This window comes from Phaenicophaeus curvirostris, chromosome 3 (assembly GCF_032191515.1).
Source record: "Phaenicophaeus curvirostris isolate KB17595 chromosome 3, BPBGC_Pcur_1.0, whole genome shotgun sequence".
Lineage (NCBI taxonomy): Eukaryota > Metazoa > Chordata > Aves > Cuculiformes > Cuculidae > Phaenicophaeus > Phaenicophaeus curvirostris.
The window spans coordinates 5,800,712-5,828,047 of record NC_091394.1 but is presented as its reverse complement, the minus strand read 5'-3'; the positions used below and the strand labels follow the sequence as shown (position 1 = coordinate 5,828,047).

At 39.0% G+C, this 27,336-nt stretch overlaps 1 protein-coding gene across 2 annotated transcripts in view; it reads left to right on the top strand.

The window, feature by feature from the left end:
• Positions 1-432: 432 nt before the first annotated feature.
• MBP (myelin basic protein) overlaps positions 433-27,336 on the top strand; it is an 88,310-nt gene continuing 61,406 nt past the window's right edge. For both annotated transcript variants that reach the window (XM_069853293.1, XM_069853292.1), the window contains exon 1: positions 433-507. In XM_069853293.1, coding sequence (XP_069709394.1) covers positions 457-507 — 51 coding nt within the window. In that variant the 5' untranslated portion in view covers positions 433-456. The remainder of the gene's footprint in view (positions 508-27,336) is intronic.

Sequence of the window (27,336 nt, the reverse complement as noted above, 5' to 3'; positions counted from 1 at the left end):
GGTTGGACTTGATGATCCGGTGGGTCTCTTCCAACCTGGTTATTCTATGATTCTCTGATCTTTTATGGAAACTTGGGGTTACTAATCATTTGATACAAATTACACTCACTCTTTTGGTATTATAATCATAATATCAAAAGATGAGCCCTCTACTTAATTTCTACTCTAGTCTTGTTTCATTTGCACTTTATTTTTCCTACTCTATTTCTTTCTTAAGGAGGAAAGCTTTCTTGTGTTCCTTAAATTGGCAAAATAGACCAGAAACATATGCATTTTTGTTTCTTGGGATCTTTCACAGATCTTACCTTGCACTGTAAAAAATGCTTGTTGCATGAGAACTGTCCCTTTGTTCTGTGTCAGATGAAAAATTAATTTGTATTTCAGTACAAATGTATTGGTTTTAAAAATGTGGGTTTTGTTTTATCTTTTCAGAATTTGAAGTTCTGGTGATCCAGCATGGGGAACCACGTAGGAAAACGAGAACATAGTGCCGACAAGTCAGCCAAGGTAAGTGCAGAAAATTGAAGAGGCAAGGCCACTTCAGAAGTATGTATGTTATGAAATATATATAATACATTAGTGTGTTTACCAGGTCACTTTCACCATTACAGTTTTTGTAATCATCACTATAAAATCACCCTTCTTTTTTGAAAAGTGGCCTGAGATGTGGCCAAATGAGGATTTTGCTGTGCTAGATTTAATGAGAGGTCCGTAGCTGATAAAAAGCTTCTTGGTCATGGTGGAAATGAATTAAATGAGCCTTAGAAATATCATCTTGCAGAAATTTTTAAAGAGCCAGTGAGCTGAATTGTGTTGTGCGGGTTGACAGCTTTCCATTTACACAGTCATTGGCTCTGCCCATTAGGAAGAAACTATATAGAAACATATGAAATAAGAGAATTCTAAAGGAAAAGGTAGTCATTCTGAGGAGATACAGCTTTAAAAAAGATGAGAACTGTCAAAGTGTTCATTAAAAGCTAGTGTTTACTTTTTAAGCCTCTGCTGACACTGTTGTTTGTTATGTACATAATGTGGTATTCTGTTTACCTTGTGATAATACCTTGTTTATTTGTTTTTCTACATTGTACCGGAAGAGATTTCACACATATCTTAAAAGAGGACATCTTTCTATAAATAGAAAAAAGTTGCTTCTTGTTGCTAGCTATTGCTGACTTCCCTCCACCCATATGCACTCAAAAAAATAACAGCTTACAGTCCGAGCCCGCTTGTATGAAGCTGGTACCCTTTGTATTGGACAGATGGTGTAAACAGATAGTTCTATGCTTTATCTGGTGGAATGTGGGTATTTTGCATTGCTGTGGCAGATAAGCAGCTATCCCTAAAAGGTACACAAACTAGAATTCATACAGGTGTTCTTTGCTGTCTCCTTTATGAAAATACGTAAGCAGACTGGAGGGAATAGGGGGAAAACGGCAGGAACTGAGGACAACTGGCTGCATAGGTTTTTGTATTTTTGTAGTGTTTTGCAAAATGGTTTTGTGGCCCAAAGTTTCAGTTTCAGTACAAACTGTAGCAGAAGTTGCGGTTTTGTAGTGACCGGTCTTGTAGACTTCCCCTCTAGAAAACCCTGTTGTGCAAATTCAGTGGAGACAAATACACCAAAGAGCTGTATTTAGCCAAACACTTTGATCCTTTCTGACCCAAGCTGTGCGATCCTGCAGGTGTGGTATGGCAGCTATACAGAGTTTGATGGACTGTTGTGCACTACCTATCCTTTGCTTTGGTATTTGAGGACAAAATTTGGTTAGGAAAACACATCGTAACTGTGTTTTCCCACTGTGGCGTTGCATGTGGCTGATGCATCCAGGTGGCAGCTCAGTGAGTTGTGGAGAACATGGGGCCTCAAAAAGAAAAAGATTCTTAAAACCGTAGCAGCCTGTGGAATAGGTGCAAGTTTGCAGTGGTGAGCAAGAGTCAGGTGGTCATGAGTCTTGCACTTAGTATGTAAGACAGGACTACAAGGAAATAGATTGCTGCAATTTTTAAAAAAATCATTCTTTTTGCTAATCAGCTCATGGAGAATAGTTGATTCTGCAACCAAAATAATATTCATTTGCCTGAAATATTTTTGAAGAGACGAACGTATTTCTGTAGTGATATTTTCTGTCTGTTGCCCACACGTCTAGAGTGACAAGAGAGCAAAGCAGCAAACCACTGAGCTTGGAAATAGGCAATACATGATCAAAATCTTCCTTTATGCGTATAAAACAGTAATCATGTCACAAGAAATAAGGCCACAGATATAAAATCAGGAAATATATGGTTAAGGTGCTACTATATACTCCATATAACTACTCAATGTTGATTCATTTCTTACAGGCAGCATTAAAGTTCTTACTGGCAGTAGTAACCATGTCACAATTTTTTTTTTTTTTTAAAGAAACTGAAGTAGCTGTAAGTTAGATCTGTTTTCCTACTAGTCTTCTAATGCTGAATGCTTTCAAAGACTACAGTAGAAACACTGAGTGGCCTCTCCTTACTCTTTGCAGTAGAACTGCAATGAAAAAAGGCTAACATCTCATTAAAGGTCCTTCTAAAATTTTGATGTAAGATCTCCTACACAGACACTCTACTGGCTCCTGAGCTGATAAACCAGTTCTCCAGATGGTTATTTTATGTATGCTTACATTAGGGAGACTGTAGAAATCATGGTTTAGTATTTGATAGGAATGGTTGGACTCGATGATCTGATGGGTCTTTTCTAGCCTGGTGATTCTATGGTTCTTGATTGTCCAATAAATGTACTGTAACAAAGCGATTACTGTGGGGCTTTTTTGGTTTTGGTTTTTGTTGGCTAGCTTTGCCTTACTTTCAGTAAATTTAGGTCTTTGAATTACAAAATTAGAAGTAGAGATCTGGAAAGCAATTACTTCTTCAGATGTCTAACCTGACACCAAGATGCTTTCAACTTGGGAAAAAGGCAGAAGGCAATAAGATGGCTTCCCGTGCTTGATACTTTTTTCAAAATATTATTGCTTGATTTATAAATATGCCAAGCTACAGTGATTATTTACTAAATATTTAGGTACTGTGAAATTAATTGGATGCTTTGAAAACTGGTTTGTCTATTTGACCTGAATAATGCCAAAAATATTTACAACCCCCTCACAGTTTACTCAAAACAATAATATACTCCATATAATTTCTGTCAGATTTCTTTCTCTTGGATTTAATGCATCCAATTTTTTTTTATAGCTTTGTAAGATATGTAAAAACTGTTCAATGAACCCAGCAATTTATATGCTTTCTTTTTACTTTGGATTACATTAGACTTCACAGTTTGCTTAATGCATTAGTAAATGTGTATTTATTTTGTTTAACTTTGTTCTTAGTATTAGTACTTGGGTTTACAATTACATAAATATACCTAAGGACAACGGTAACAAAAGAATGGGCAGCCCTTCAAGCCTTGATTTTCTTTAAGTTCTTGAAGAGCTAAGTGTTGAAGAGTAGAAAGAGTGGACATCTGAAGCTTTATTGGTCCTTGTTCAAAGTTATAGTTAATCTGCATTAATTTGGCACCATTAATCTACAAAGTGCCGCGTGTTCTTTTGTAATTATTAAAGCTACCTGTAAGGATTTCCGTAGCGCAGTTCTGTGCTACTTACTGTTTTGATTGCCTCCTTCAGAGAATTCTGCACAGCGTGAATATTGCCATCCCCAAATCATTGAACCTTCTTGGTACATGTCAAAACTGTTCCTTTAACTTCACTGATTGTTTGGGAAGATGGGGTTGGAAGGAAGTTTTCCATCATTGTCCTATCTATTCCACAGCAACTACCAAATGCACCAAGTCCACCAAGCCTAGTTTCCATGTGTCTCAGATCACATAGTACTGTGAATAGCTGGAAATCAAGCTTGTGACCTCTAACAAAAGATCAAAACCCGCTGTCCTGCCACGTCAAGGGATTGCTTAAGAAACTTAGACAGGACTGGAACATGTTAGGTTATTGGAAATACTGGATCAACTACCTTTTTGACATCCTTCACTTACTTGGAGTGTGCTGTAAACAAACACTAAGGAACCAAAACCAATTGCTACCTCTGATATCTAACTTTGAAATCTTTAGGTAAACTGTAAATTGCCAGTGTGTTGCTTTCTCACAGGCCAAACCTGAGAACAGATGTAGTGATAGTAAGCCACTCAGTCTACGGTTTAACATTTTGTTTGAACTAAAAGCTACCTGTTAAAAATAACTAGGTCTTGCTGTACAGCAAACATTAAAAATCTTGCTTTTGATTATCCTATGTATGTACCTATGTGCATTTTATAATGTGTTTAGTAGTGGTTGATTTGATTATTTTAATAAATTAACTCTATTATATTTAAATAGTCTTACTACCATACATAAATTAATCACAGTGCAGCCTTTTTACTTTTTTCCCCCATAAGGTTCTCAGTGTTAAAGAAGGACTCAGCATAATTAGCTCAAGCTAAACTGTTATGGTGAGCATGTATTGATAAATCAGATAGTTTCTATGCTGCTTTGGAGGAAATTCTTGGTTTCTTGCCCCTTTTTTCCCCAGCTGTCTTGCTAATGTTCAGAAATTTGCACCCTGCACAGCCTTCCTCCTGGTATCATTGGCAGAAAGTGTTCTGTCTCTCCCTAACGTGACGAAGGTGACATTCTAAAGATGACTCCATGCTGCAGTTATATTATTGACCTCATAGATGCTCAGTGATCTGTAAGCAAGAGGGTTTTCACACTGATCTCATCTGATGTCCTACCTCTCACGGTTGAGACTGCTTACAGACCTGAGACATATCTGTGGTTTTTACCAGGTGTTTCCTCTTGTTATGCATCATAAAGTATCAAGAAAAGGAAAGGAAAAAACCCAACAAATTAAGTAACATTTTTTGTCCTTTATTAATTGCTCTGAAGTGTTATTTCTGTAAGATAAAGTGTTTTTTTTAAAAAATACTTACAGTTTGAGAGATACCTGATGTACAGATCACGTGGATTTTGAAGTCTGGGTTATCCTTTTCTGTTAAAACCAAATCAAATAACCACCCAAACAAAAATACCTTAAAAAAAGTATCGAATATGGCATTTGGTTATATTATATTTAAATAGTCTTATTACCATACATAAATTAATCACAGTGCAGCTGTCATGCCCCGGATTCACGAGCTATATGAGCCTTTTTTCAACCTGCACAGTTGAAGAAGGTGGTTTGTTTAACCGTGCAGCGGTCCGGAGGCTGACAAGGTCATTCTCAGGCTGAAAATCAAAAGCAAAATTTATTCTGGCTTGACCAAAATAAACAGAACAAAAACTCAAGTGCACGGCTGAGATATGGGGGTGCAAGTTCCTAAAGTTACAGGAAACAAATTTCAATCTGTTCAGATCCCAATCTGATCCCTGAATACAGCCAAGGTCACTTGGATTTGATCTGGCACACACCAATGCCAGTCAAAAAAACCCAGTAAGGGGAATTATATATATATAGAGAGAGAGAGAGAGCACGAAGGAAAGGAGAGTCACCACTTCAGTGGGCAACAGCAGTTCCTTGGGAACATGTGGTTGCCCCAGCGGCCACTTGGTCCAGATTGATCCAATTGGAGTGATGTGCACGCATGCCCTGTGGTTCCTTGCAAGTTCTTTTAACACACCAGTCTGTGCATGTGGAGAGTGGTCTTGCCACCTGTGTGCAGAAGCTCCTTCAGGAGGGTCCAGAAAGGGCAGGCAGGTGGGTGGAGGGGCAGCACCCACCCCTGCACCTCCTCTCCCCATAGCAGCTGGCTCAGGAGCAGCACCTCAGCCAGGTGAGGAGGAGCGATGCTTACTCCTGCACCTCCCTTCCCATTGCATCTGCGGCCACACATGAGGCCCTCGGGTGATATCCTAAGATCAGTCTTTGGGGAGCGCAGGCTGCTGAATCCTCTCTGCTATTCATTGCCAGTGCTGCAAAACAAGGGCACAGCTGGCCAGCCTCCAGACAAAACGTTTAAGACAAACAAAGAAGTAAAGTTGGACTTCATAGCCGCGTTTTCACTTTTTTACTTTTTTCCCCTTAGCAAAGTTGTATACTGCTATTTTCACTTTCTACTACAATTGTGTGGGTTTTTTCAGAGTTCTGAAGAGTTTTACTTATTGCTGTGAGCAATAAAGACCACAGGGGCTATAGTGATATTTTCTTTGTCATTTAATATATTGATTAAAACACTCCCTGTCAAGCCCAATGTCTTTATGAAAGCAAAGGAAAAATAGAGAAAAAAAGCCTTTAAAACTTTGAGAGCACCAATAGTTTCTGTGAGAGATTTGATGAGCTTTTTCACCAGTCAGTGTTACATGTTACACACTGTAGAATTCTTGTGACCCGACAGTGTCTGGTTAAGACATTGCCTGGTACAAAGAAGTGCTGCTTTTGGAAGAGACAAATCCTTTTCCAGGGTGTGAAGGGAAGTTCTGGGCAGTCAGGTTAAGCAAGACCAGTTCAATTTGACAGATGTCTGGGGTTTTTTTAAATTCTACCATCAACCTAGATTTAGCCTTGAGCAGATCCTTTTGTTCTGGCTCTGTCCTCCTATTTCATTTCTTAACTTCATACTGTCTAACTGGATTGTTTATTGGGACAGATGAAGTGTCATTCTGGATTAATAGTAGCGCTTGGAGATCTTGAGTGGAGCCTTCAGGCACCAACGTGCTTCAGCTACTGAGATGATATCGTAGAGATATAGAAATGGCTGTACTGTTTGAAGCCTCTAAGAATGCCAAGTATGCAGTAGCATCTGTGCTCCAAAATTAACCTTAAAACTATAATTCAGTATGGTATTGGAAGTCTGTGTCTAATAGTTAAGTAGGCAAGTAGCTCTACTATCAAATTAAAGGGACTAACTTATGTATCTAAAGCCTAGTTGTGTTTGAATACTTGACTGTTCATTACTCTTCAATAAATGTACTTAATAATCAATTGTAACTTTTATATTTAATCTTTCTAGTGTCTAAAATATGGGAGACTCATCATAAGTGTGTGTGAAAGATAATCTGTCCCTGAATCAGAGCTGGTACTTTTACATTCCATGTTTCCCTTTGTTGCATGAACTGCATAATCTTGGTATGTCACTCAATCTGAGTTTCAGTGAAAAAGTGAGTAAATACATAGGTAACGCTTATTTCATTTGTATGAAATAAGTGGAGAGCATGTTTTTGTGTTGTGGGTACAACTGTTAAGTACTAGTGTTTCTTGATTTAGGTCTTGAGCTGGTTCTGCGTGCATGGGTGTAAAAGGAAGAGCTGCAGCTGCTGCGGTTTTGGCTGGGGGAGGAGGTAGGGTCTTAGGCTTTGTTCTCCCACCTTCAGCCTGCAGAACTGACTAGAAGAAGAGGGAAGTGCATTCTATGTTTTAAGATCTTATACTTCAGATGCCATGCTGTGATATAGTTTCCTAAAGTCCCCTTCTTGTTAGCTTTGATATGGAACTAGATAAATGACTTGTAGAATGAGTTTAATGGCAGTAACCCTTAAAATAATAAAGAGTTGGAAGAACAGGGGTGTAATGCACTGCCCATTCTTTGTGAATTCTCTGTGAACTGTTCTAGTTGCTGAAATTATTTTTCTTATATCAGCATGCCCACACTTCAGCCTGAGAACATGTTGTTCAATGCTTTAGCATCTTCATGCTGGAAAAAATGAAGTAAGTTGTTTATATTTTTAATCCTGAGGGAGCAGTTAGTGATACGGAGATCCTGAAAGGGTGCAGGATCTAACTTCCTCACATAATTATTTTGTGCTTTTATTGTTGCCCTGGTCATAGTTCAGCGTGTGATGATGTGTTGTATCACCTGCCCTGAAAGTGAGTGAGATAGGTCAAAGTAACAACCTATAATTTCCATTGTGAGGTTTGGGAAGAGCCTGCAAAAAACTTCTGCAGCAATGTATTACCTTAGAATGCAGTTATATCTGTAAAACTAGTTGCAGTAAAGTGCCTTTTCCCTGTTGGAGAGATTGCCAAGCTTTACCTGTGGATACCCAGGGCCAAAACAGAGCAGAATCTCCAGTATCTACGACAGTGACTGGTAAATGTGACCTGTAATTCTTATCAAGTTCTTAAACCCCAGTAAAAGTGTGTTTTGAAGCTTGCCCTCATCTTTGTCCCCTAATGCTAGTTCTGTTGTCTTTTGATGCTCCTGGGCAGCAGCTGGAAAGAGTTGTGCTGGAGATGTGTTTTGCTTTAATTGTCGGTTTTTTATTTCTGATAGTGAAACTGCCTGTGCAGCTAGATCACTGTAACTAGTTGTGAGACATGGTTTTACACCACACATCAGTACAAAGCCAGAACTCCAGCTCTGCTCAGATCTGATGCTAAATGTTCTAATGTGCCAAAAGAGGAGTTCCACAGGGCTGGGGTGAGTTGAATCTTGCTTTCATTTATTAAAAACAGCGTGAAATGGACATAAGAAGCAAAAAGATCCAGGGCTTTCCCATACAAGATATCACTTTAACAGTTTTGCACTTCAGAAGCTGAATTTCTTATGTGATTGCAGTTATTTGTACACTGAGTAAATTTACTGTCACTGCAGCTTTTTCTGCTTATGGCTAAAATGTCACAGAATATCTTTCCTTTTTAATTAACTTTCTCATGCCTTCTGCTTAAAGTTGATGGAAATACTTAGGTTGCGTTTGTTAGAGAAAAAAAGATTTTGCAAAAGGAAATTGAAAATCTTTTAAGCAGAGTAACATGACTTGATTGTTGAGATAAGGTTCTCTCTTAAAAACAATCTGATATTTCAGTGCAGCATCCCGTGGATGTGCCCATAGAAATAACAAAATTTGCATAGAGCAGAAAGACACGAGATACAAATCACTTACTCTGGATAATTAGGGGGACTTCTGAGCATGAGTTATAATCAAGAAGATGACAATAATGGAAATCTTGCATTTGTGTCACAGTGTCAGAGTGACAGGTTGGTGTAGCTAGACCTAGCTAGAACTAAAGGATGAATTTAGGGAGGCACGACGGTCTTCGGCTTGCTCTGTGCAGCTAAAAGGCCACAGAAAAGACCCAAGAGCCAGAAATCTTAGCAAGTCTTAGCCTGATGAGATCTATCCTTAAACAAGTCACATATTCATAGAAGCATAGATTCATAGAATGGCTTGAGTTGGAAGGGACCTTGAAGATCATTCAGTTCCAACCCTGCTGCCATGGGCAGGGACACCTCGCACTAGACTAAGCTGCTCAAGACACCATCAAACCCAGCCTTGAACACCTCTAGTCTTATCAAAACAATAGTCACCAGTTTGGGGTCCTCAGGTATTCCTGTTCTATGTAAGAGCTTCAGGACTGAATTCACTGTCTGGTAGTGCTGAGGTATTCGGTTGAGTTGTGGAAATCCCAGTATACCAAAAATGTCTCGGATGAAAGGTACTATCCAAGACTGTCATGTTGAAATTTGAATGGGTATTTTTGTGGGATTTTTTTTTTAGGTTTGTGGTCATAACTGACTTGCATGTCTAGCACACTTTCCCAGCCTTTCACACACTTCCTCTTCCTTCCCCCCTTTATCTTCCTCCTACTCCTTCTTATACTCATTTTCTTTCTGCGTGCTTTTTTCTGCCAGCATCTCCATTTTTGATGCAGTCCAAATCCAGTGCTGCATTTTGTTTTTCCTGAGGCATTAGAAATAATACTTAATTGCTATCAGTGCAGTCGTATGCTCAGAAACAGTGAAGAGATGGGGGCAATGGATGGAACACTGTAGAAGAAAAGAGAGAAGATTTGAACTTGATTGACAATGCATATCCACTTGAAAAATAATATGCAAGCCCAGATACACTGCTTATATCCCTGTATGGCTGCAAATGTGCTCACTATGAGTTTCAAAAGGCAAGACCAGTGGCTTTCCACCCCAGGCAGTCTGGCTGTCTGTTGTGATCTTCCCTGTGAACTACAGTCTGAATGTTTTTTGTTTTCTTAAGGTTGAGCCTGAGCTTTCTCCTGTAGATGAAACTTGCCTTAGGGTGCAGAGTGATAAAGCCTGAATAATCAGTTTCCTTTTTTTTTTAAAAAAAAAAACACAGTGACTGAAATTCCAGACAATCCTGTCTTTTTGAGAGTTGGCAGACGAAATGTTTGTTAAAGTGAGACTCTGAGAATCTCAAGTCAGGGTCTCTTAATGGTCGAAGAATGTTTATATCTCATAAAATATATTAAGGATACTTCAGTACTTACCAATATTGTGTATTGATTAAATAAATATCTCTAATATATTTAACAAATATATAGTAGTAGTATAAATAAATATATCTCAGTGTTCTAGGAAAGCCTTCAGAGCTCACAGTAGATGAGACCCACTGCAAGAAGTAAGAACTCTTTTGTCTTTGGTACATTGCTAAGCAGAAAACCCAGTATGTCAGGGATGATTCTATGTTACTTCTGGGCTCAGTCACATGAGATGAGATTCTAGGTCAAAAGCTGTACATAATAAAGACTAAAACTTTTTCTGCCGAAAGAAATAACTTGCCTTATGCTGGAGGGTACTTGCTGATAGAGGTTGTCTTCTATGGTGTGATGCTAATCTTCAGTTTCTTTTAGAATCAGATCTGTTCAGAGAAAATTTAGGTTATATATTTTATTTGAGATAGATCTGAACCACTGTAGTCCATTATATTCAGATTGACTTAAATGAAGCATGTTCATTTGTAGGTGCTGACAATGTGGACCTGAACATTTAGCCTTGGGACTCTTTTAATACTGATAATTTTTTTCTGCAATTGAATATTTAAAAAAAAATAAAATTCTTAAGAAGAGGTTTTCCTTCATCTGATTTCTTGCCTTATAAGTAACGTAAGGAGATTGTTAAGGAGACAGAAATAGGTGAAATACATATTTAAAACTAAGCTTTGATATTTTTTCTTGTTCCAACCTCAGTCAGTGCTTTGGGTTTTACTTTCCTGTGATCATCTCAGTAAAAGAGATCCATTCTGCAATTTCTTCAATGTACTTCTCCCTGTTGCACCATTTTCCTTTCCTCAGGCGTCTTCTCTGTTATTATTTTATTATTTTTCTATTATGCTATGCTCTACAGGTCCCATGAGGATCGATAAAAAACATCTAAAAATGAAAGTTTTTCAGAGGGTTGGGGAAAGGAGGTTAATAGGTCCTTGTCAGTGGATTTGTTCAAGTGGCATGGAAAGCTTTGGGTTCCAAAACCCTCTCACTAGATTGTCCAGGTGTCCTGACCAGTGATGTTTAACTCCAAGTACATGAACAGCCAGAGGAACAGGTGCAGTGTCTGCCTTTGAAAAGGGATGCTGACATCTTTCAGTCATCAGATACTACTCTGGGATTTTGCAGAAGGAGCGTATGTTGCAATAGCATAATGCAGTTAATACTGTAATAATGCTGTATTGCAGCTGTCAAGTCCCCTGTTTATGGGACAGTAAAAATTTCTGGCATTTTGGACAATTACAGGGCTTGACATGGAGACTGTATCAATTAAATTGCACGTCTTTGCTTCTGATTTAGCCTCCTGCTACCATGTGTAAGGGACAGGAGACCCTCTGAATGCATCTTACACGAGGCCCCCAGCGGGAGATGGCTCCAGCAGGAGCAGGGGGCTTGGCTTTGACCCCAGCTTCTGAGCACTGGTCTCAGCAGTTGACAAGTCATTCTGGTTTTTGCCCTGATCAGCTTGCTTTAACCAATTAGGCTATGAACGTGGGCCGGTGGAGCAGGTGCAGAGCTACTTTCTTTGTGCAGAGCGCCAGATGGCTGGTTTATTGTCCCAGTCACTGAGTAATACTTGGCCAGGTCTCCTGCTCAGTTCTCATTTCTGCTGCTGTGCTGCCAAGCTGGGTCTTGTGGCTTTAGAAAAATGAGGACTTTGGGAACTTCTCTGAGCATCTGGACTTCTCTTAGTCATGATTTAGTGTGGTTAGTTTCAAACCTTGAAATGGTTCCTAGCTGATTTTTGTTTTCTTAAAAGAAAAAAATATCTGATGCTTAAAAGGAGTAAAGATTTCTTGGTTTGAGTTAGGGCATCTTGCATATTCCAACGTTGTTAGTATCAGGGTATGGTTGTGACAGAGAAAAAAACTTAAGTAGGAACCTGTATTTAGAAGGATAGATTTTGTGAGATTTTGCAAGAACAACTTGTATCTGTTGAGTTACCTATTACAACAAGAGTTGTAGGGGGAATTTTGAGTGGAAGAGTATTTTGGTTTGCTGGAGTTTCCAGAATGCTTTTTTTTTAGGATAATTATTTTTAATTGTTAGGAAGAAATGGGAAATGATTATTTGAATGCTGCACTCAAGGCAATGTGCTAAGGCCGTAATGGGTTGTAAACTTGCTAATAGAATTGCAAATGAAGTGTGTTTGCTTATCTGTATGCCTGCTCTTACTGCAATAACTGCAACTATAGTTTACCTGTAACCTCTTTATATGAATATATTCATGAAATGCAGTATATATAACTCAGTTTCTTTTGCGTCAAGACAATACACTTTTGTTGCAATAGATTATTTTAGGAGATAAAACGGTGGGGTGCTAGAGGCAAAGGATGGGATGCAGCAGAAATAATACGTCCTTCGCAGTGGTAGGGAATTGAACTGAAGATACCTAGCTATTTCCAGCAGGCCACCTATCTTGTGCCATGCTAAAAAGGCAGTTTCTCTGTCAAAACTGATTCTGAAGTCCTGTGGTCGTAGTTATTCAACCAGCTTGAACAGACTGCCAAGTCGATTCACAAATAGTTTGTAAATTGGAAGGATCAAATAAGTAAGTTAATACAACACAGCTCTTTAAGGGTTTGTATTTAGAGCTGGTGAATTCCAGTCTGCTTTTTTTTTTTTTAATTAGTAATGTTTTGACTGTGGCTCTGGCAGTACCACCTCTGCCTAGAACTTATGTAGCCAGTGGATTATACTACCTCTAGGGCAAAAGGTGAAGAGCTTTGCATAGTCTGTTGTGCTTTTGTCTGAAGTATCCACCATGCAGCACATAAATAATACCAAGAAAGCTGTCTAAGGTTTAATTTCTTCGACGTACCAGCTCCTTTTTTATGATGAAATACCGGCAAGAGAATGGCAGTGGAAATACCTCTTTGTTCATTTACAGTTTTTTCTCACTTCAGTTAAATTCTCAGTCTAGGGAAGCAGTTGAACATAGCTGGTGCAAGTTTGAGTTATAGTTCCTCATGACTCCTTTAATTTCTGCTTGCCTGTAGAACCGAGGCACGGGTTTTAGCCTTCACAACATACATGCAGTAATGTAAAATTCTATTTATGTTCAGAGGGTTACTAAGTAACAGTTGCTTAGGGAAATGCAGTCTTTTAACTGCATGACGTCTGAGCACTCAAAATTGCCAGCCAAGTAGTGCATTAACATAGATTTTGCGCATTAATGTAATGGGATTTGCTGTGGGCTATGTGTGAGCAAAACCTTGGGAAAAACAACACTGAAGAGCTGGAGTCTGGTCTTGCAGACAGGAGATGAAACCCAGTTTTCCAATTCTACCTTATCCTCTTGATACCACACCATAATTATTGTCCCGGATATATTCCTGTGTGTATTTATAATTATATCTATATCTGCCTATAGACAAAAACATTTCCAAGTGTGATGAGTATGTTTTACATATGTGTCTTCCTTGGTGGGGGAGGAAGGTTGAGTGGCAAGCAAACAAAAAGACGGTGGTGACTTAGGGAGATTAGGTGTTGATAATACAAGAAGTTTGCCTAGAGCTGTGTCTCCTCTAGTAACCGTGTTTACCTCCAGTTTTGCACAGAGGTTATCAGAGGATTTCTTTATTCTAAGGATTTATTTTCAAAGAATGTTACTTCGGAGAAATGATGTGTCTAGCCTTGAGATGGAGCTTAAGTATTGAAATAGATTCTGCCTAAGTGATCAGCGTTTCATTTAAGTTACACCTAGTATAACCTACACTAGACCTTTGAGCTGGATATCTTTATGTGCTGATGAAAATGAGCTGTTGAACTGGCATGAAGTCCTACAGCTTTCAACTCATTTCTGTGTTACAAAGCTACATTTTGGCTGTAAACAATTGGAAGATGGGGATGTCTGTGTGTGCTTGTGAGTAATTGTTTTAGTGGGAAGGTAACATGAGCTTATGAGCCTGTATGGTTTGCTCATCATGGATTATGAAGAATTTCAATTAAGTAAGAATCTTATATCAATTATATCATTATGTCAGTGTACATAAAAGATGTGCAAAAAAAAATCCCATAAATTACTAATACCACAGTCATTTTTTAAAAGTGGCATAAATATCTATCGGGCTTATTTAGTCACTAATTTCTTGGATTTTTATAATGTTGTTTTATCTGAATGCAAGGAAGTTATTTGTTAGTCACTGAGAAATGCATTATAGCTGGGAGTTGTTCTCATGTTGTCTATCTGGGCTCTTCAGTAGGCAACGTTGCTGCTGTCATGTGAACAGAGTCATAACTTGTCAACATTGCAGAATTCACTTTATCTGTTCACCGTGGCAACTGATTTTTAGTTTTGTTTTTCTTTGTCTTACTATGGATGATTTACAAAAAAGTCCCAAACCAAACCAAAACCAAAGCTACTGATATCATCACTGTAAAAGCACTGTAAAATACATTGATTTTTTTTGTTCCAGACACTGTAAAGTCTCTTGACACTTTCGATGATGTGTAATTCTAAAGTACCATCTAACTGCATATTTTGTCTGTGTTTGAGACAGCCTAGCATCGGAGCTTTTTTGTAGTCTTTCATGCAGTTCACCAGTTGTTTTTGTGGCCAGAAACCTTTCCTTGCCAGGGTCAAATCAGGACTGAGTTGTTCATTGCTCGTTCAGGTTCCTGTTTTCCTGTAACTCTGTGACCAGCTGTGACCGTTCAAGTGGTTTTAAAATGATGTATTAGCTACAGCTTTTCCCTTGGGAAGCGGTCATCTCTGGTGGCAGTATTCACTGCGAGCAAAGTATCTTTAAAGTCTGTAGAAGGAGGAAATTGGAACAAAGGGGAAAAAAGTTGTCATCACAACTCTGAGTAAGTATCTCTTCTTCCAGACCTTCTTATTGTTGCTGTGTAGGGTCTCATGTGCATCTTTTCTCTCAAATGTCCAAGTTCGGTAGAACTGGGGTTAAGCCTTTTTGCTGATAGTGCCTGTCTTTGCCATGTACTTAAGGAGCTGCTCATCAGTTCCAAACATGTGTAATACAACTATTTATAGTCACTTAACTAAAACAGATGCAAAAAATAATCAAAACCTTTTCTGGAAAGCTACTTTCTGGCCAGTTGGCCCCCAGCCAATCCTAGTGAATGGGGTTATCCCATTTGAGACGCACAGCTTCGCATCTGCTTTTATTGAACTTAATGAGAGTCTTGTCAGTTTATTCTTATAGCCTGTCAAGGTCCCTCGGAACAGCAGCTCTACCTTTCAGTGTGCTAACAAGTCCCCCAGTTTGTTATTACCTGGGTCTGTTAAGTTATCTTGGCCTTAATGTTGATCATAGAATCATAGAATCACCAGGTTGGAAGAGACCACCGGATCATCGAGTCCAACACAGAAAAGAGTCATGGAATCATTAAGGTTGGGAAAGACCTCTAAGATCATCCAGTCCAACTGTCAGCTGGATCCCTGAGGGATGCAGCTGCTGACTGACTGCCAGTTGGACTTTGTGCTGTTGATCACAATACTGTGAGCCTGTTGGTCCAGTCAGTCACCCACCGCTTGTATTCCACCTACCCAAACCTTATCTTCTCAGTTTGACTGTAAGGGTAGAGTGGCAGACCGTGGGAGGCTGTGTCACAGGCCATGCTAAAGTCATGGGGTATGACGTTATGCTTTTCTGTTCCTCTACAGAACCAGTCATTTCATCATGGGAAGCTATCAGGTTAGTCAGATACCATTTGCCCTTGGTAAATTCCAGCAGGCTGTTTCCATTCACCTTCTGTCTATGGAGAACAATCGCTGTTAAAACTGTTATGTCATCTGCCTTTAATAAAAAGATAAAAACAGCTAAGCATTTGAAATGCCATGTGTTAAGTACAGCCTTTGCTTTGCCAGTGCATTATTGCCCCTGTTCTGTAGACAGAGAGGTTTCTGATGAGCATAATGTACCTTTGACAGTCTTATACTTCAATAAAGTACTGCACTTTGGGATAATTGATGAAAAATATTGAGGTGAGGCCTTTTTCTTTCAAGACAAATCTCCATGAAAACGAAGAGACAGGAAGTGCATTTTCCAGTTTGATGATGATCCTTGCTTGCTTGAAGCATTGCTAAAAAAGTAGACACTGGAGACAGCTTCACAAATACTTGACAAATTGATAGTACCCTGTATGTGATAACTCTTAATAGTACAGAGTTAGTGTTGAGTGGTCATGGAAGAAAGAAAATGCTGGGTGGTTAAGCTAAGGGGTTTAGTAATTAAACAGCTAGAAAAGATGAAACATCTGAAAAATGGACACTGAAAGAACATGTGGAAGTTGAAGAAGAGAACAAGTGTTCCTGCCTCAAGTTTGAGATAGACCCACACAGTGAATAAAAGTGCTCACTGGTCATGCTCTATTCTCTCCCACAAAGCCTCAGGCTTGTAAAGTTTATGACTATGAATGGTGCAAGAGTAGCATTTTTTCTTTTTTTTTAACATATAGTTCTTGAATTTCAATGTGATACAGATCTGTCTTTGTTCCTGCTTCCATCCACTGTGATACTTTCCTTCTCCTGAAAGTGTTTTTACTAGAACGACATTCATGAATCAAACTCTGCTAAACTGAATCATCTTTTTAAATGTCAATATCTGTTTGCTTTTTGGCTCACTGACTGATAAGGTGGCTGCTCGCAGGTGTGGTTGTATTTCTGGTATTATAATTTCTCCTGTCTGTACATGCACATGAGTGTTTCCTTGTCATCATTTCTTATACTTTTTTACATTGGTAGTGGAGAAGGTGGACATTATTTTTGCAGTCAGTTGGGAATTTCTGTTACCTGGTATATCTCAGGTTTGGTTTCTTTGTTTGACTTTATATATTTTGAAAATGGGAGCCACAGCTGTTTAAAACAATACTGTTCCTGTAATCTGTTTCACTTAAAAATAACAAAAACAAGAAGTGCCTTGTGCAGGTGGCATCTTTCTTATTCAGTGATTAGATTATCTGTTCATGCTTTTCAAAAGGTATGAGAACAACCTTATGAAACATTTATATTATGGAGCATGTATCTTATCGTATTTGGATATCTGAAGACCCTCTTGATAAATTCTTTCTGACCACAGTCTATTTTTTTATGGTGTACGTAAATGGAAGCAATTAGTTCTACAGGAAAACCTCCCCTATTTCCAGGTGAGTAAATAGTATTTGCTGATGAATCAGGTGTCACCTGGGACTAAAGAAGCAGTACGTGTGAGATGTGAGTCATTTCCTTAGGCTCTCAAGGCTTGTCTTACCTCTGTCTTGTTGCGGTAAGCAGCAACTTGAGGTGACTGTTTCCAATAGTTGAGAATGCGTTAAACTTATGATGTATTGGAAAAAAAATGTAACATTTTACCTGTACTCATTGCATATGAAATCACCAAGACTTGTAAGAAACTAGACACGTCACTTCACCAAAATTTAGATGAGCACTGATAAGATTGCATACGTCAGTCACATCTGCATGTTACAGTCCAGGCTGCGTTAAGAGGTTAAGGACACTCTAGAAGATGAAACAATCCACTTGATAGCCAAGTAGTCAGAACTTGCTGAGATCGTGGTCTGAGTGATAGCCCTTAGAGTGTCTAGAAGCCCCAGTGAGATCAGGTGCTCTGATTTGGTTTAAAATAAAAACTCATGAAAGTGCATTTATCTCACAACTGCATAAGTATTTGGATATTATTGCTGCTCAATGAAATGTTGCATCATCTATCTCCTTGTAGCATGCTTCTTGCTTTAGAAGACCTTCACGTGCCCCTTGTGGGGCAGCTAATAAAATTGACCTGAACAGTTGCCTGAAAATAAACAATTAAAATATCTTTCTGGGCATCTTTGGGTAAACAGTTAGTTTTGGTTTGGGGTTTTTTTGCAAAATGTTTTGCCTCTGAGATTTTGTTATTCCCTTCTGAGGTGGGAAATTTACGGAACGTTTAGGTTAGTATTTCAGCTTGCTAGCTTTGCACATGTGCTACAATGATCCATTTTTATTCTAGTCATATTGGTGCAATTGTAGTTGCCCAGTAGTTTTTGTGAGCATTCCTCTGTGTTGACTTAGTGTGGAAGAAAGCGTTGTCTTGTTTTGCAACAGCATAATAAGCAATAACAGAATAAGAAGCAAAATCGTGGGGAGATGTTTCTGTCTTTACACAAATAATTAACATAATGCCATTTACACCAAGGTGGCTGACAAAATTTACTTTGAAGCCATTCACCTTTGTGAAAATCTGAGCAGGCTCTGATGGTGAGCTCTATAGACCGTCTTGCTTGAAGGCTCTGTGGTTGTAATTCTCTCCAATATGAGTATCATGATGTTGGTTGCTTCTGAAGAAGCCATCAAAAAAGAAAATACCAATTTTTATGCAATGTCTGACTTACTGTCTTCTCAGCGTTCTTGCACAGTTATCTGTGTGTGTGCTGACTGGGTACTTGATGAAGACTTTGAGGGACCGTGTACAACATCTGGAGAAATATCGGATTTCTAATGATTCCCAGATTGCCTTCTCTCTTAAAATAATACAATGAATACCATGATGTTGTTTAGTGCATATGAACACCATGAAAATGAAATTACCATCTCAGTAAGGGTCTGCTCATCTATTCCTGATAATAGATGCTGAAGGCAAAGCAAGCAGTGAATGGGAGGAGTTTCTATTTTGTTCGAGACATCATTGTGTCGGTCAGCTTTTTCTGAGATTCTCCTGACTTGTGTTGTACTGCTTTACTTGTTAATTAGGTGGGTTGTTTTGTATAATTTATTGTATATTTTATGATAGTCTTTCAGTTTAGACAGTTTCTTGAAAAATGACTGACAGCTAGAATATTTCAGAAATCAATTAGTCATCTCTTCAGGTTTTGCATTTTCTGGTTGGTAAGGTAACAAGTTAAAGTGGGAAAGGGATCCTTGTTTTGCTCCTCTTCAAATTTGTCAGGCAAAAATCATAAACTGATTATGATAGACGTTCTGAAATTGCTTTTGTAAAAATATTCATAAAAGTATTGTATACTTTCAGTGTTCTTTAGGTCTAGTATTTTTTTTTTTACTGGAACATGAAGAAATATATAGGATTTTTTTTCATGTTTAGAAAGTAGTTTTATTTAAATAGCATTGAAAATTATCTGCTAGTTCACATTTGCCTTATACTTGAGAGATTTAGTGTGGCTGCTGAAAGGAAGGTCTGACAGATTTGGGTCCGCAGTTGGACTTCAGGTGAACAGGTCCCTGAGATAGTATCGTGGCTTTCTGAAAATGCAGTTGTTCCTGACTTATGATTTTGATATGAAAATCTAGTATTTGGCTTTTTGTTGCTTCCTGATAATTGTCTCGCTGGGAGCTGATGGGCAAAGTCTGCCTCTTAAAACAAAGTCTTTTACATTGTACTTTAGTGGTAGTGCTAGAGGAATATTGTTGAATTTGCATTTACTGGATTTCTGGGCAAGATCAATGTCTTGCTGTATCTTCCCATACCAGAGGGTATGTCAAGTTGGAAGGGACTCGTAAAGATCACAGAATCCAGTTCCCTGCTCATCGCAGGACTTCCTAAAACTGAACCATATGACTAAAAGCATCGCTCAGAGACTTACTGAACTCTTGGCAGGCATCGATAGTGGAGGTGATACTAAGCTAGATACTAGCAGGTGACGCTAAGCGAGTAAAAGCAAAGAATTACACTTACTGTTGTGCTTGGAGGTTCTTGAACACCTGTGGGATTTGCTAGATACACTTATTTTTTCAAATACAAAGAAACCCGTCTGACTGCGGGAAATCATGGCCTTGCTCTTTGTAGTTACCCTTTCCTGATCACTATTCTGTGCCAACGACTTAAGCTTCAGTTATGGAGGTCTTCTACAAAACCATATACTTATGAGGTTAATAGAGGTTTTTTGTTTGTTTCTCTTTTTTTTTTTTTTTTAATTTACATAAGTGGGAATTAAGAGGTGTATCATACCAACATTTTACACTTACGCAATTTATTTTGTGTCTTTATCAGTCTCCTTTAACTACAAAACTTACTTCCACACCAACTGTATTTCGAAACTCTTATCCAAAAAAAAATCTTTATTTAAATTTTGAAAAGGGCATCTTGTTTTGATTACTTTGTAAATATCACCCACATAGATCTTGACATTAGAAAATATTTTCATTTAAGTGGTGTTTGTCCATTTGTTTACACTACACAGAGGACCTGTGTTTATTCTGGGAGCACAGAGTAATAAAATTCAATTTCTTTCAAGATCGTGTATTTAATATTGGCCTTTTAAAATCAAACAGGGAAGAGGAGAGGTTTCTGTCATTCAGTTACAAAGTCCATAATTTTCTGTCTTGAACGGGCAGGCGGATATATTCATACAAAGGCCTCTCTGGTGATGGTGAGTTCATGGTAGCTTCTGCCTCAACCAAACGCTGTGTGGCAACTCTTTTCTCTCCTGTTAAAACTGTGTAGGGCAGTGTGGTGGATCAGATCTGAGAGCTAATCTGTGTTCAGTTCTCTCCCACCCCTCGTGTTGTTAGGGATTATTTTTAGCCCCTTTCCCACCCCTCATCCAGCTCCTTCAGTGTCCAACAAGCAGTGGGAGCAGCTCAACTTGAGGAAGTGGTGAATAGAGAGGATGCAGCCCTAGGGGATGGGACAAGGCAGGTTAATGAGGAGCTGAAACATCAGGTTTTCTGGGTTGAAACACCTTGCCACATTTGAAAGTCAAAGCCATCTTTTATCACAACAACGTACCACCCCCCAAAACACTTTTGTACAAGATTTAAGAAACATTTGATACTTTTCTCTTATCCTAATGCAGAAACAAATGCATTGGTCAGTACCGTGGTTAAAATTTCCTTTGAACCTACAGGTCTTGTAGGTAAATGTATTTTAATATCAAGTAACTTGTGTTTAAATTTTCGCTTAGCTTTGTCCTGGAAGTACACTTCACCAAGTGATATAAAACAGTGAAAATGGTCTTTCTTCCAAATCAGTATGCTAGAAGAATTCCCTTCTAAATTTAACTGCTCAGTATTTAATGTAATTCTTTGTCAAATAAGGGTAAATTTTCCTTTTTTGAATGCTGAAAGTTTCTAGGGAGTTGAAGGGATGCAATTTTGAACCTAAAGTGCTTTTATATAGCACCTTGTGAGTTTTCTTTCCTTATGAGCTAAGAGCTGGGATGTGAAAATTAAAATAAATTCAAGAAGCTGAAAGTCCTTTTTTGGTGTGCAATGGCAATTGTTTCAGGGTGTGTTTCCTACTTATTAAGCTCAGAGGGGATTTGGATTAATCTAATGTGTCACTGTGAGTAGAACAGTGAAAAAGGCCTTTTAAGTTGCCTGCTCTTTTAGCTTTTTTTGCAGCACCCTCTTAACACAGAGCAAGCACTGAAAATAAACTTCTGTTCTTCAGTAAAGCCAGTCTTCAATCGCACATATTATAGAAATGACCCACATGTATATGCTAGCATGTTTATTTTGCGTGCTGAAGGACTGTTTCTTGCTTGTACTGGAATTAAGTATAAAATACCAGAAGTGAAATTCTGGCCTCCCTGCAATCTGGTTTGCTGCTGGGGAACTGGGAAGAGCTGAAGTGTCGTGTCGGGTGCTGAGTTCCTATTCTGTGTGTTTAGTTGGTACAGTTGTACTTCAGCTCTTTGTAGCCCACATAGTCACGTGTTTCACTTCACTTCTGCAAGCCTGGGGAGTCAACAATTTATACCGACAAGTGAAACCTTTATTTTTTTTCTTTTAACAAAGGTAATACCAGCTGCGGAGTCAGGATGTCAACTGTGTTGGGTTTTTTGTCAAAACCAGCTATCCAGTGTTAATGGGAGTACAGCAAAAGCCAGGAGGTTTTCACAGCTGAGGCCCCAGAAAAGATGTTGGGTTTTTTTTTTCTGATAAGGTGGCACAATGGTTTCTGTCTTAATAGTTTTGTATTGTTCTTAGGACCAATGTTTTTATAGTGAATATTTCCGAGATGCTCTGTAATAACTTCATTTTATAATATATTTCACTTGACATACCTTCTAGGTAATGGGAGGAATAAAATAATATTTAATTCATCTGAATATTTAATTTTTACTCATTTAGGACACTGAATATATTCTTGTTCCTGTGGCCCTGCAGGCATTCTTCTGTGTGATGGGGCAGATTTACATGCTGCTTCAGGCAGGATTTCCACACCCACCTTGCCCCTGCTCCTTCCCCATGAGCAGCAGGTAAATCAACGCCATAAAGCCAGTGGTTGGTGGGAGTCTGGGAAAGGGCTTCACTTTCTCTTCTTGAGTATCATGATGGTAGGTAACTTCTGCACTGGAATCATGGTTTGGAGTGATGGAAGTCTCCCAGGTTTACTCCTTTCATAGAATCATAGAATCACCAGGTTGGAAGAGACCCACCAGATCATCGAGTCCAACCATTCCTATCAAACACTAAACCATGTCCCTCAGCACCTCATCCACCTGTCCCTTAAACCCCTGCAGGGAAGGTGACTCAACCCCCTCCCTGGGCAGCCTCTGCCAGTGCCCAATGACCCTTTCTGTGAAAAACTTTCTCCTTTGTGGCCATCCTTTTCTAGGTTGCCTACAGGGAAATGTTTGAGGAGCTCTCTCAGTGTCTTTGCTTCCTTTGCTGTCCAGTGCTGCTTTGTAAAAGTGCAGCCCAGCCCCACTTCAGAAATCCTTGCAGCATTGCTTTGAGGCACGTTTGTAATCCTGCTGAGTGCTCTGCTGTTCCATTGCACTGTGCTCCCCATAGAGAGCCGCCACCTCCTCTACCTCTCTTCTCTTTCCCTCTGGTTAAAAGGGTCAAATGAACAGGTTTACTGCCACAGACAGACCTGCACAGAACCTTGAGGAGGATTCAAGGCTGAGCACCCATGGTAGGAATTTTGCTTTTTATTCGTTACAAACTGCTGAGCACAAACGTATGAAATGAGAAATTCAGTGTACAAGGTTGAAAGGCAATTTTTCCCTAAAAAAAAGCCCAAAATGTTTGTATTCCTTTCTCCCTGACCAGTGGATTGTTATTTAGTCTTTTTTTTTCTTTTTGCTAGTCATAGTTTTGTTGGGTTTTTTCCCTCTTAACTATTGAGCATCATTCTGTAGTTAGTTGCTACTTTTTGCATCTCTCTTGTGCTTTTAGCACAGATGGATTACTCAGATGCTTAGGTGACCTTTTTTATCTTTTTCTGATTTATCAGATATCTGTATGGATTCTTTTGGAATTTTATCAGTGTGCTGGAACATAGAAGTAGTTTCAGTAGTAGAAGGAAATAGGATTGCTTTTGTACATTTCTCTGTTACCCTTCAGAGAGACCTCAGGTGGTGGAATTTGAAAATTATTAGTCTGCTGCAGTTAGACACCGCCCTCACTCAGTGCATTGATGTAGCATTTAAGGAGATTGCTGGCAGCTAAGGCTTTAGCATCATTGTTGTGTTTATGACTTAAACCACATCCTTTCCCTGAAAAAATAGAGTGTGAAATATTTATTTTTTCAGCATGTGGCTAAAGTGAGTGTTCAAAGGAAAGTAGGGAACATTTAGCCTAGAGAGTATAAAAGGTGTTGAGTGGTTTGTGAAAGTATCAGTATCGATAGCTGTCACCCTTCACCTATTCTGGAAATCTGTTTAAACACCTTTTGTAAAAGAGATTTTCTAATTGTCCTTGATGTCCAAAGTGTCTATTTTTTATTTTGTTCATCTAGTGCTGTTATGGTTCTTCTTTGATTCATTAGGTCAAGAGCTGCATCCATCAATGTGCCTCCCAGATGCTGTTTGCAGTGGCACTACAGAAAAACCACCTGGGTTCAAAGCAAGCAGCACATGTGCTTCAATAACATTAATTTCAGATCAAGTGTTCTGGAGGCTGTTACAACTCAGGGTGTTCCCAAGCGCAACTTTGATCCTTCTATTGATCCTCACAGTTTTGTGTCGTGTGTGCTACTCCTCTGCCTGTACAGCTGATGTGGTGGTTGCCCTGCTCTGTAGGATCAGGTGGGATTGGTAGAGGAAATAGCAAGTTGTTGCTCTGTCTGTACTTGTCTGAATTTTATGTGAGTCATGTTCAGGTTTCCTGCGTACCGTTTCGGGATTAATGTGGACAGAGTGAAAGACACGCAACAAGGTTCTTGCTTCAAATGGAAAATATTGACCTGGAGTGTATGTTTGTGTCATGCCTTAGCTCGTTTTGCAAATTCCTTGCTGTTTTATAAGAATTCTGGATTCTGGCAGTGTTTTAGAGTACCTACAGAATAACAGGTCACTCACATAGCTTTTCCTCTCGCTCTGATTCTGTATGTATAGGGTACATGGGTTTGGGGTTTTTTTCAGTTCATGGTATTCATGGGAAAACATTGATTCTTGTACAAGATTATCTGTCCTGTTTTTGTTGTTTTGTTTCCCAATGGACCTTTGCCCTTTCAGCACCTCATTCCAAAATGCAATTAGCCTGTGTCAGTGGTACGGACACAGTAATGTAATCACTTTCTTTCTTCCTATCCCTCACTTGAACCACCCTCCTCAGCACCGGGGGGAATACTGTACAGGTTAGTAAAAGCCAACTAATAGCATACAGTGGTTCCATTCATTGTTTTTATCTGTTACGTTCTGAGCTGAAGAGATTTTTATTGCAGTTATAAAATATGAGAACCCCAGTGTGGTCAAGATACTTTTCTCAAAATGAAATAGAATTGCTATAGAGGCAAGATATCCTGTGTATTAACCCAATTTGTAAGAAACAAAAGTAATTTTTAAATGCCTTTCATAAATAGAGGGAAGCATGGATCAAAATAGTGTGGAACTGGTAATGGAGAATGTAGCAGATTTTTGATTTGAAATTAATTTTTTTTTTACTTCAAACCGTCAGTGTCTCAAGGTTTTAAAATAGATATGAATGCCTTTCTGCAAAGACCTGGATAATGTGTTTGAGACATCTTAAACCTTTTTCAAGGGGCCTTTGTCTGCCTTGGGGCTTAGTGATGAGATCCTTTTGTTGAGTCTTCTTTTGAAATTCTCCATTGGTGACATTAGCAGCAGTAGCACTGTACTGTTGAAACTGAGAGGTGCAGATAACTGTCCTTGGAAAACTCAAGCCCTCTCTCTTCCCATTGCTCTGTCATTTTTTTCGTTCTTCTATCTTATACTTAAAGTAAGATTTTGACACATGCACAGGAACATAAGAATAATTATATAGAAGTTATCTAGTAGCAGGTATTTTGAATAATGCATTTCAGAAACTGAATGTAAAGACTAGGTAGAAGTGAAAATTAAACTGAGAATGTAAGGTACACCAGAAAACTAGAGATGATGATTTTGGCCTACTTGCTGTTTAAAAGAGTTATTTTATTTATCTGAAAATTAATGGGAATACTTGAATCCATTTTTTGACTGGTGGGTACTGCAGAAGGAACTGACGTTGGAATTCCTGGAACATTTTCAAGGCTTTGAACCTATGGAGATAACCTGAGTCTGGCTTCAGTCTGGCATAACTCTGTTCTGAATGATGGCATTAGTCTGGCTCGGGGGTGTATGAATTTGCTGATAGACCATTGTTAAAATTCACCATTCACGTTCTGTCCAAGAAGCCTGGTGGTTTCTAGTATGTATATGAGTTTCTGTATTAATGGAAAGGGGGTTGGAAAATCTCCAGAGTTAAGAAGAATTAATGGGTGAGTTCAGGAAGATGTTTTGAGTGTACTCATAAATGCAGGTCCAGGAGATATCTGCCCACCTGAATTCTCACTGCCATTCCATCAATTCTCACTGCTAATCAGAGTTGTCAACAGCATTTGTTGGGTTGTGTTAAGCTGTGCCTGTAAAATTGTTCACAATAGACAGGAGATAAAAGCTTAGCAACTGGAGGTCTCTGAGAAAAAAATAATGAACTTCTCTAACTTCTGAGATAACAATGTTGTTAGTTCTTAATCTAGGGATGCAAAACACCAGGCAAAAGTGAAATAGGAAGTTGTAAAATAATAGACTCATTAAGGTTGAAAAAGACCGATAAGGTCATCAAGTCCAACTGTCAGCTCAACACCACTGTGCCTACTAAGCCATGTCACATAGTGCCATGTCTACATGCTTTTTGAACACCTCCGGGGACGGAGGCACCACCGCTCCCTGGGCAGCTTGTTCCAATGCTTCCAATGCTTTCAGTAAAATATTTTTTTCTCAATTTTCAGTCCAAACCTCCCTTGGTGCAACTTGAGGCCATTTCCTCTTGTCCTATAGCTTGAGAGAAGAGACCAACACCCATCTCGCTATAACTACCTGAAAGGAGGTTGTGGAGAGTGATCATGTCTGCCCTCAGCCTCCTCTTCTCCAGGCTAAACAATCCTAGTTCCCTCAGCCGCTTCTCCTAAAACTTTCATTTGACAGACTTACATACATTGCTGCCACTGTCACATTTTTGAAGGCGCACACAGCATAGAACCATAGAATCACCAGGTTGGAAAAGACCCATTGGATCATCGAGTCCAACCATTCCTATCAAACACTAAACCATGTCCCTCAGCACCTCGTCCACCCGTGCCTTAAACACCTCCAGGGAAGGTGAATCAACCACCTCCCTGGGCAGCCTGTTCCAGTGCCCAATGACCCTTTCCGTGAAAGGGAACATCCATGAGTTAAAAAGTTTTATTTCTTTTTTTATTCCCTTGGAACTCTATGTAATATCAGTTATCACTATTGGGAAGAGTCCTTTAGTGTCCTAAAGTTGTACTATAACCTGAACATCATACATACATTATGTGACTGTTAAATGAAAGATAGCCTTGCATGATAGTATTCAGATGAATGTTGCTGCAGAAGTGGAAGATCAGGAATGTCTTGCTGAGTTCTTCAGCTACGTCTGGAGTTGCTTGATCTACTGCTATAAATATAGTTTAGATTATTAGGATTGCTGTTGCCTGCAACAATTTGCCCTTTTTCTGTTCTTCTGAAATGGAGGCTTATTGTCTCCAGTCAAATCTGGTTTTATCCCCTAGAAACTGGTCTGTCTTTTGAGGTGGCGTCTGTTGTTTATCTTAATTCTAGTACAGAATTAAGACAAATTGTATATTATATATTATGTATTATGTATTATATATATTATATTATATATATTATATATTCTTAATCTAGTATAGAGGAGGAATTGAGTGTTTTACCGTGCCCCCGGTTCTGCCAGGTCTTGTGGAGTGAAGTGGTTAAGTGCAGGGAGGGTAACGT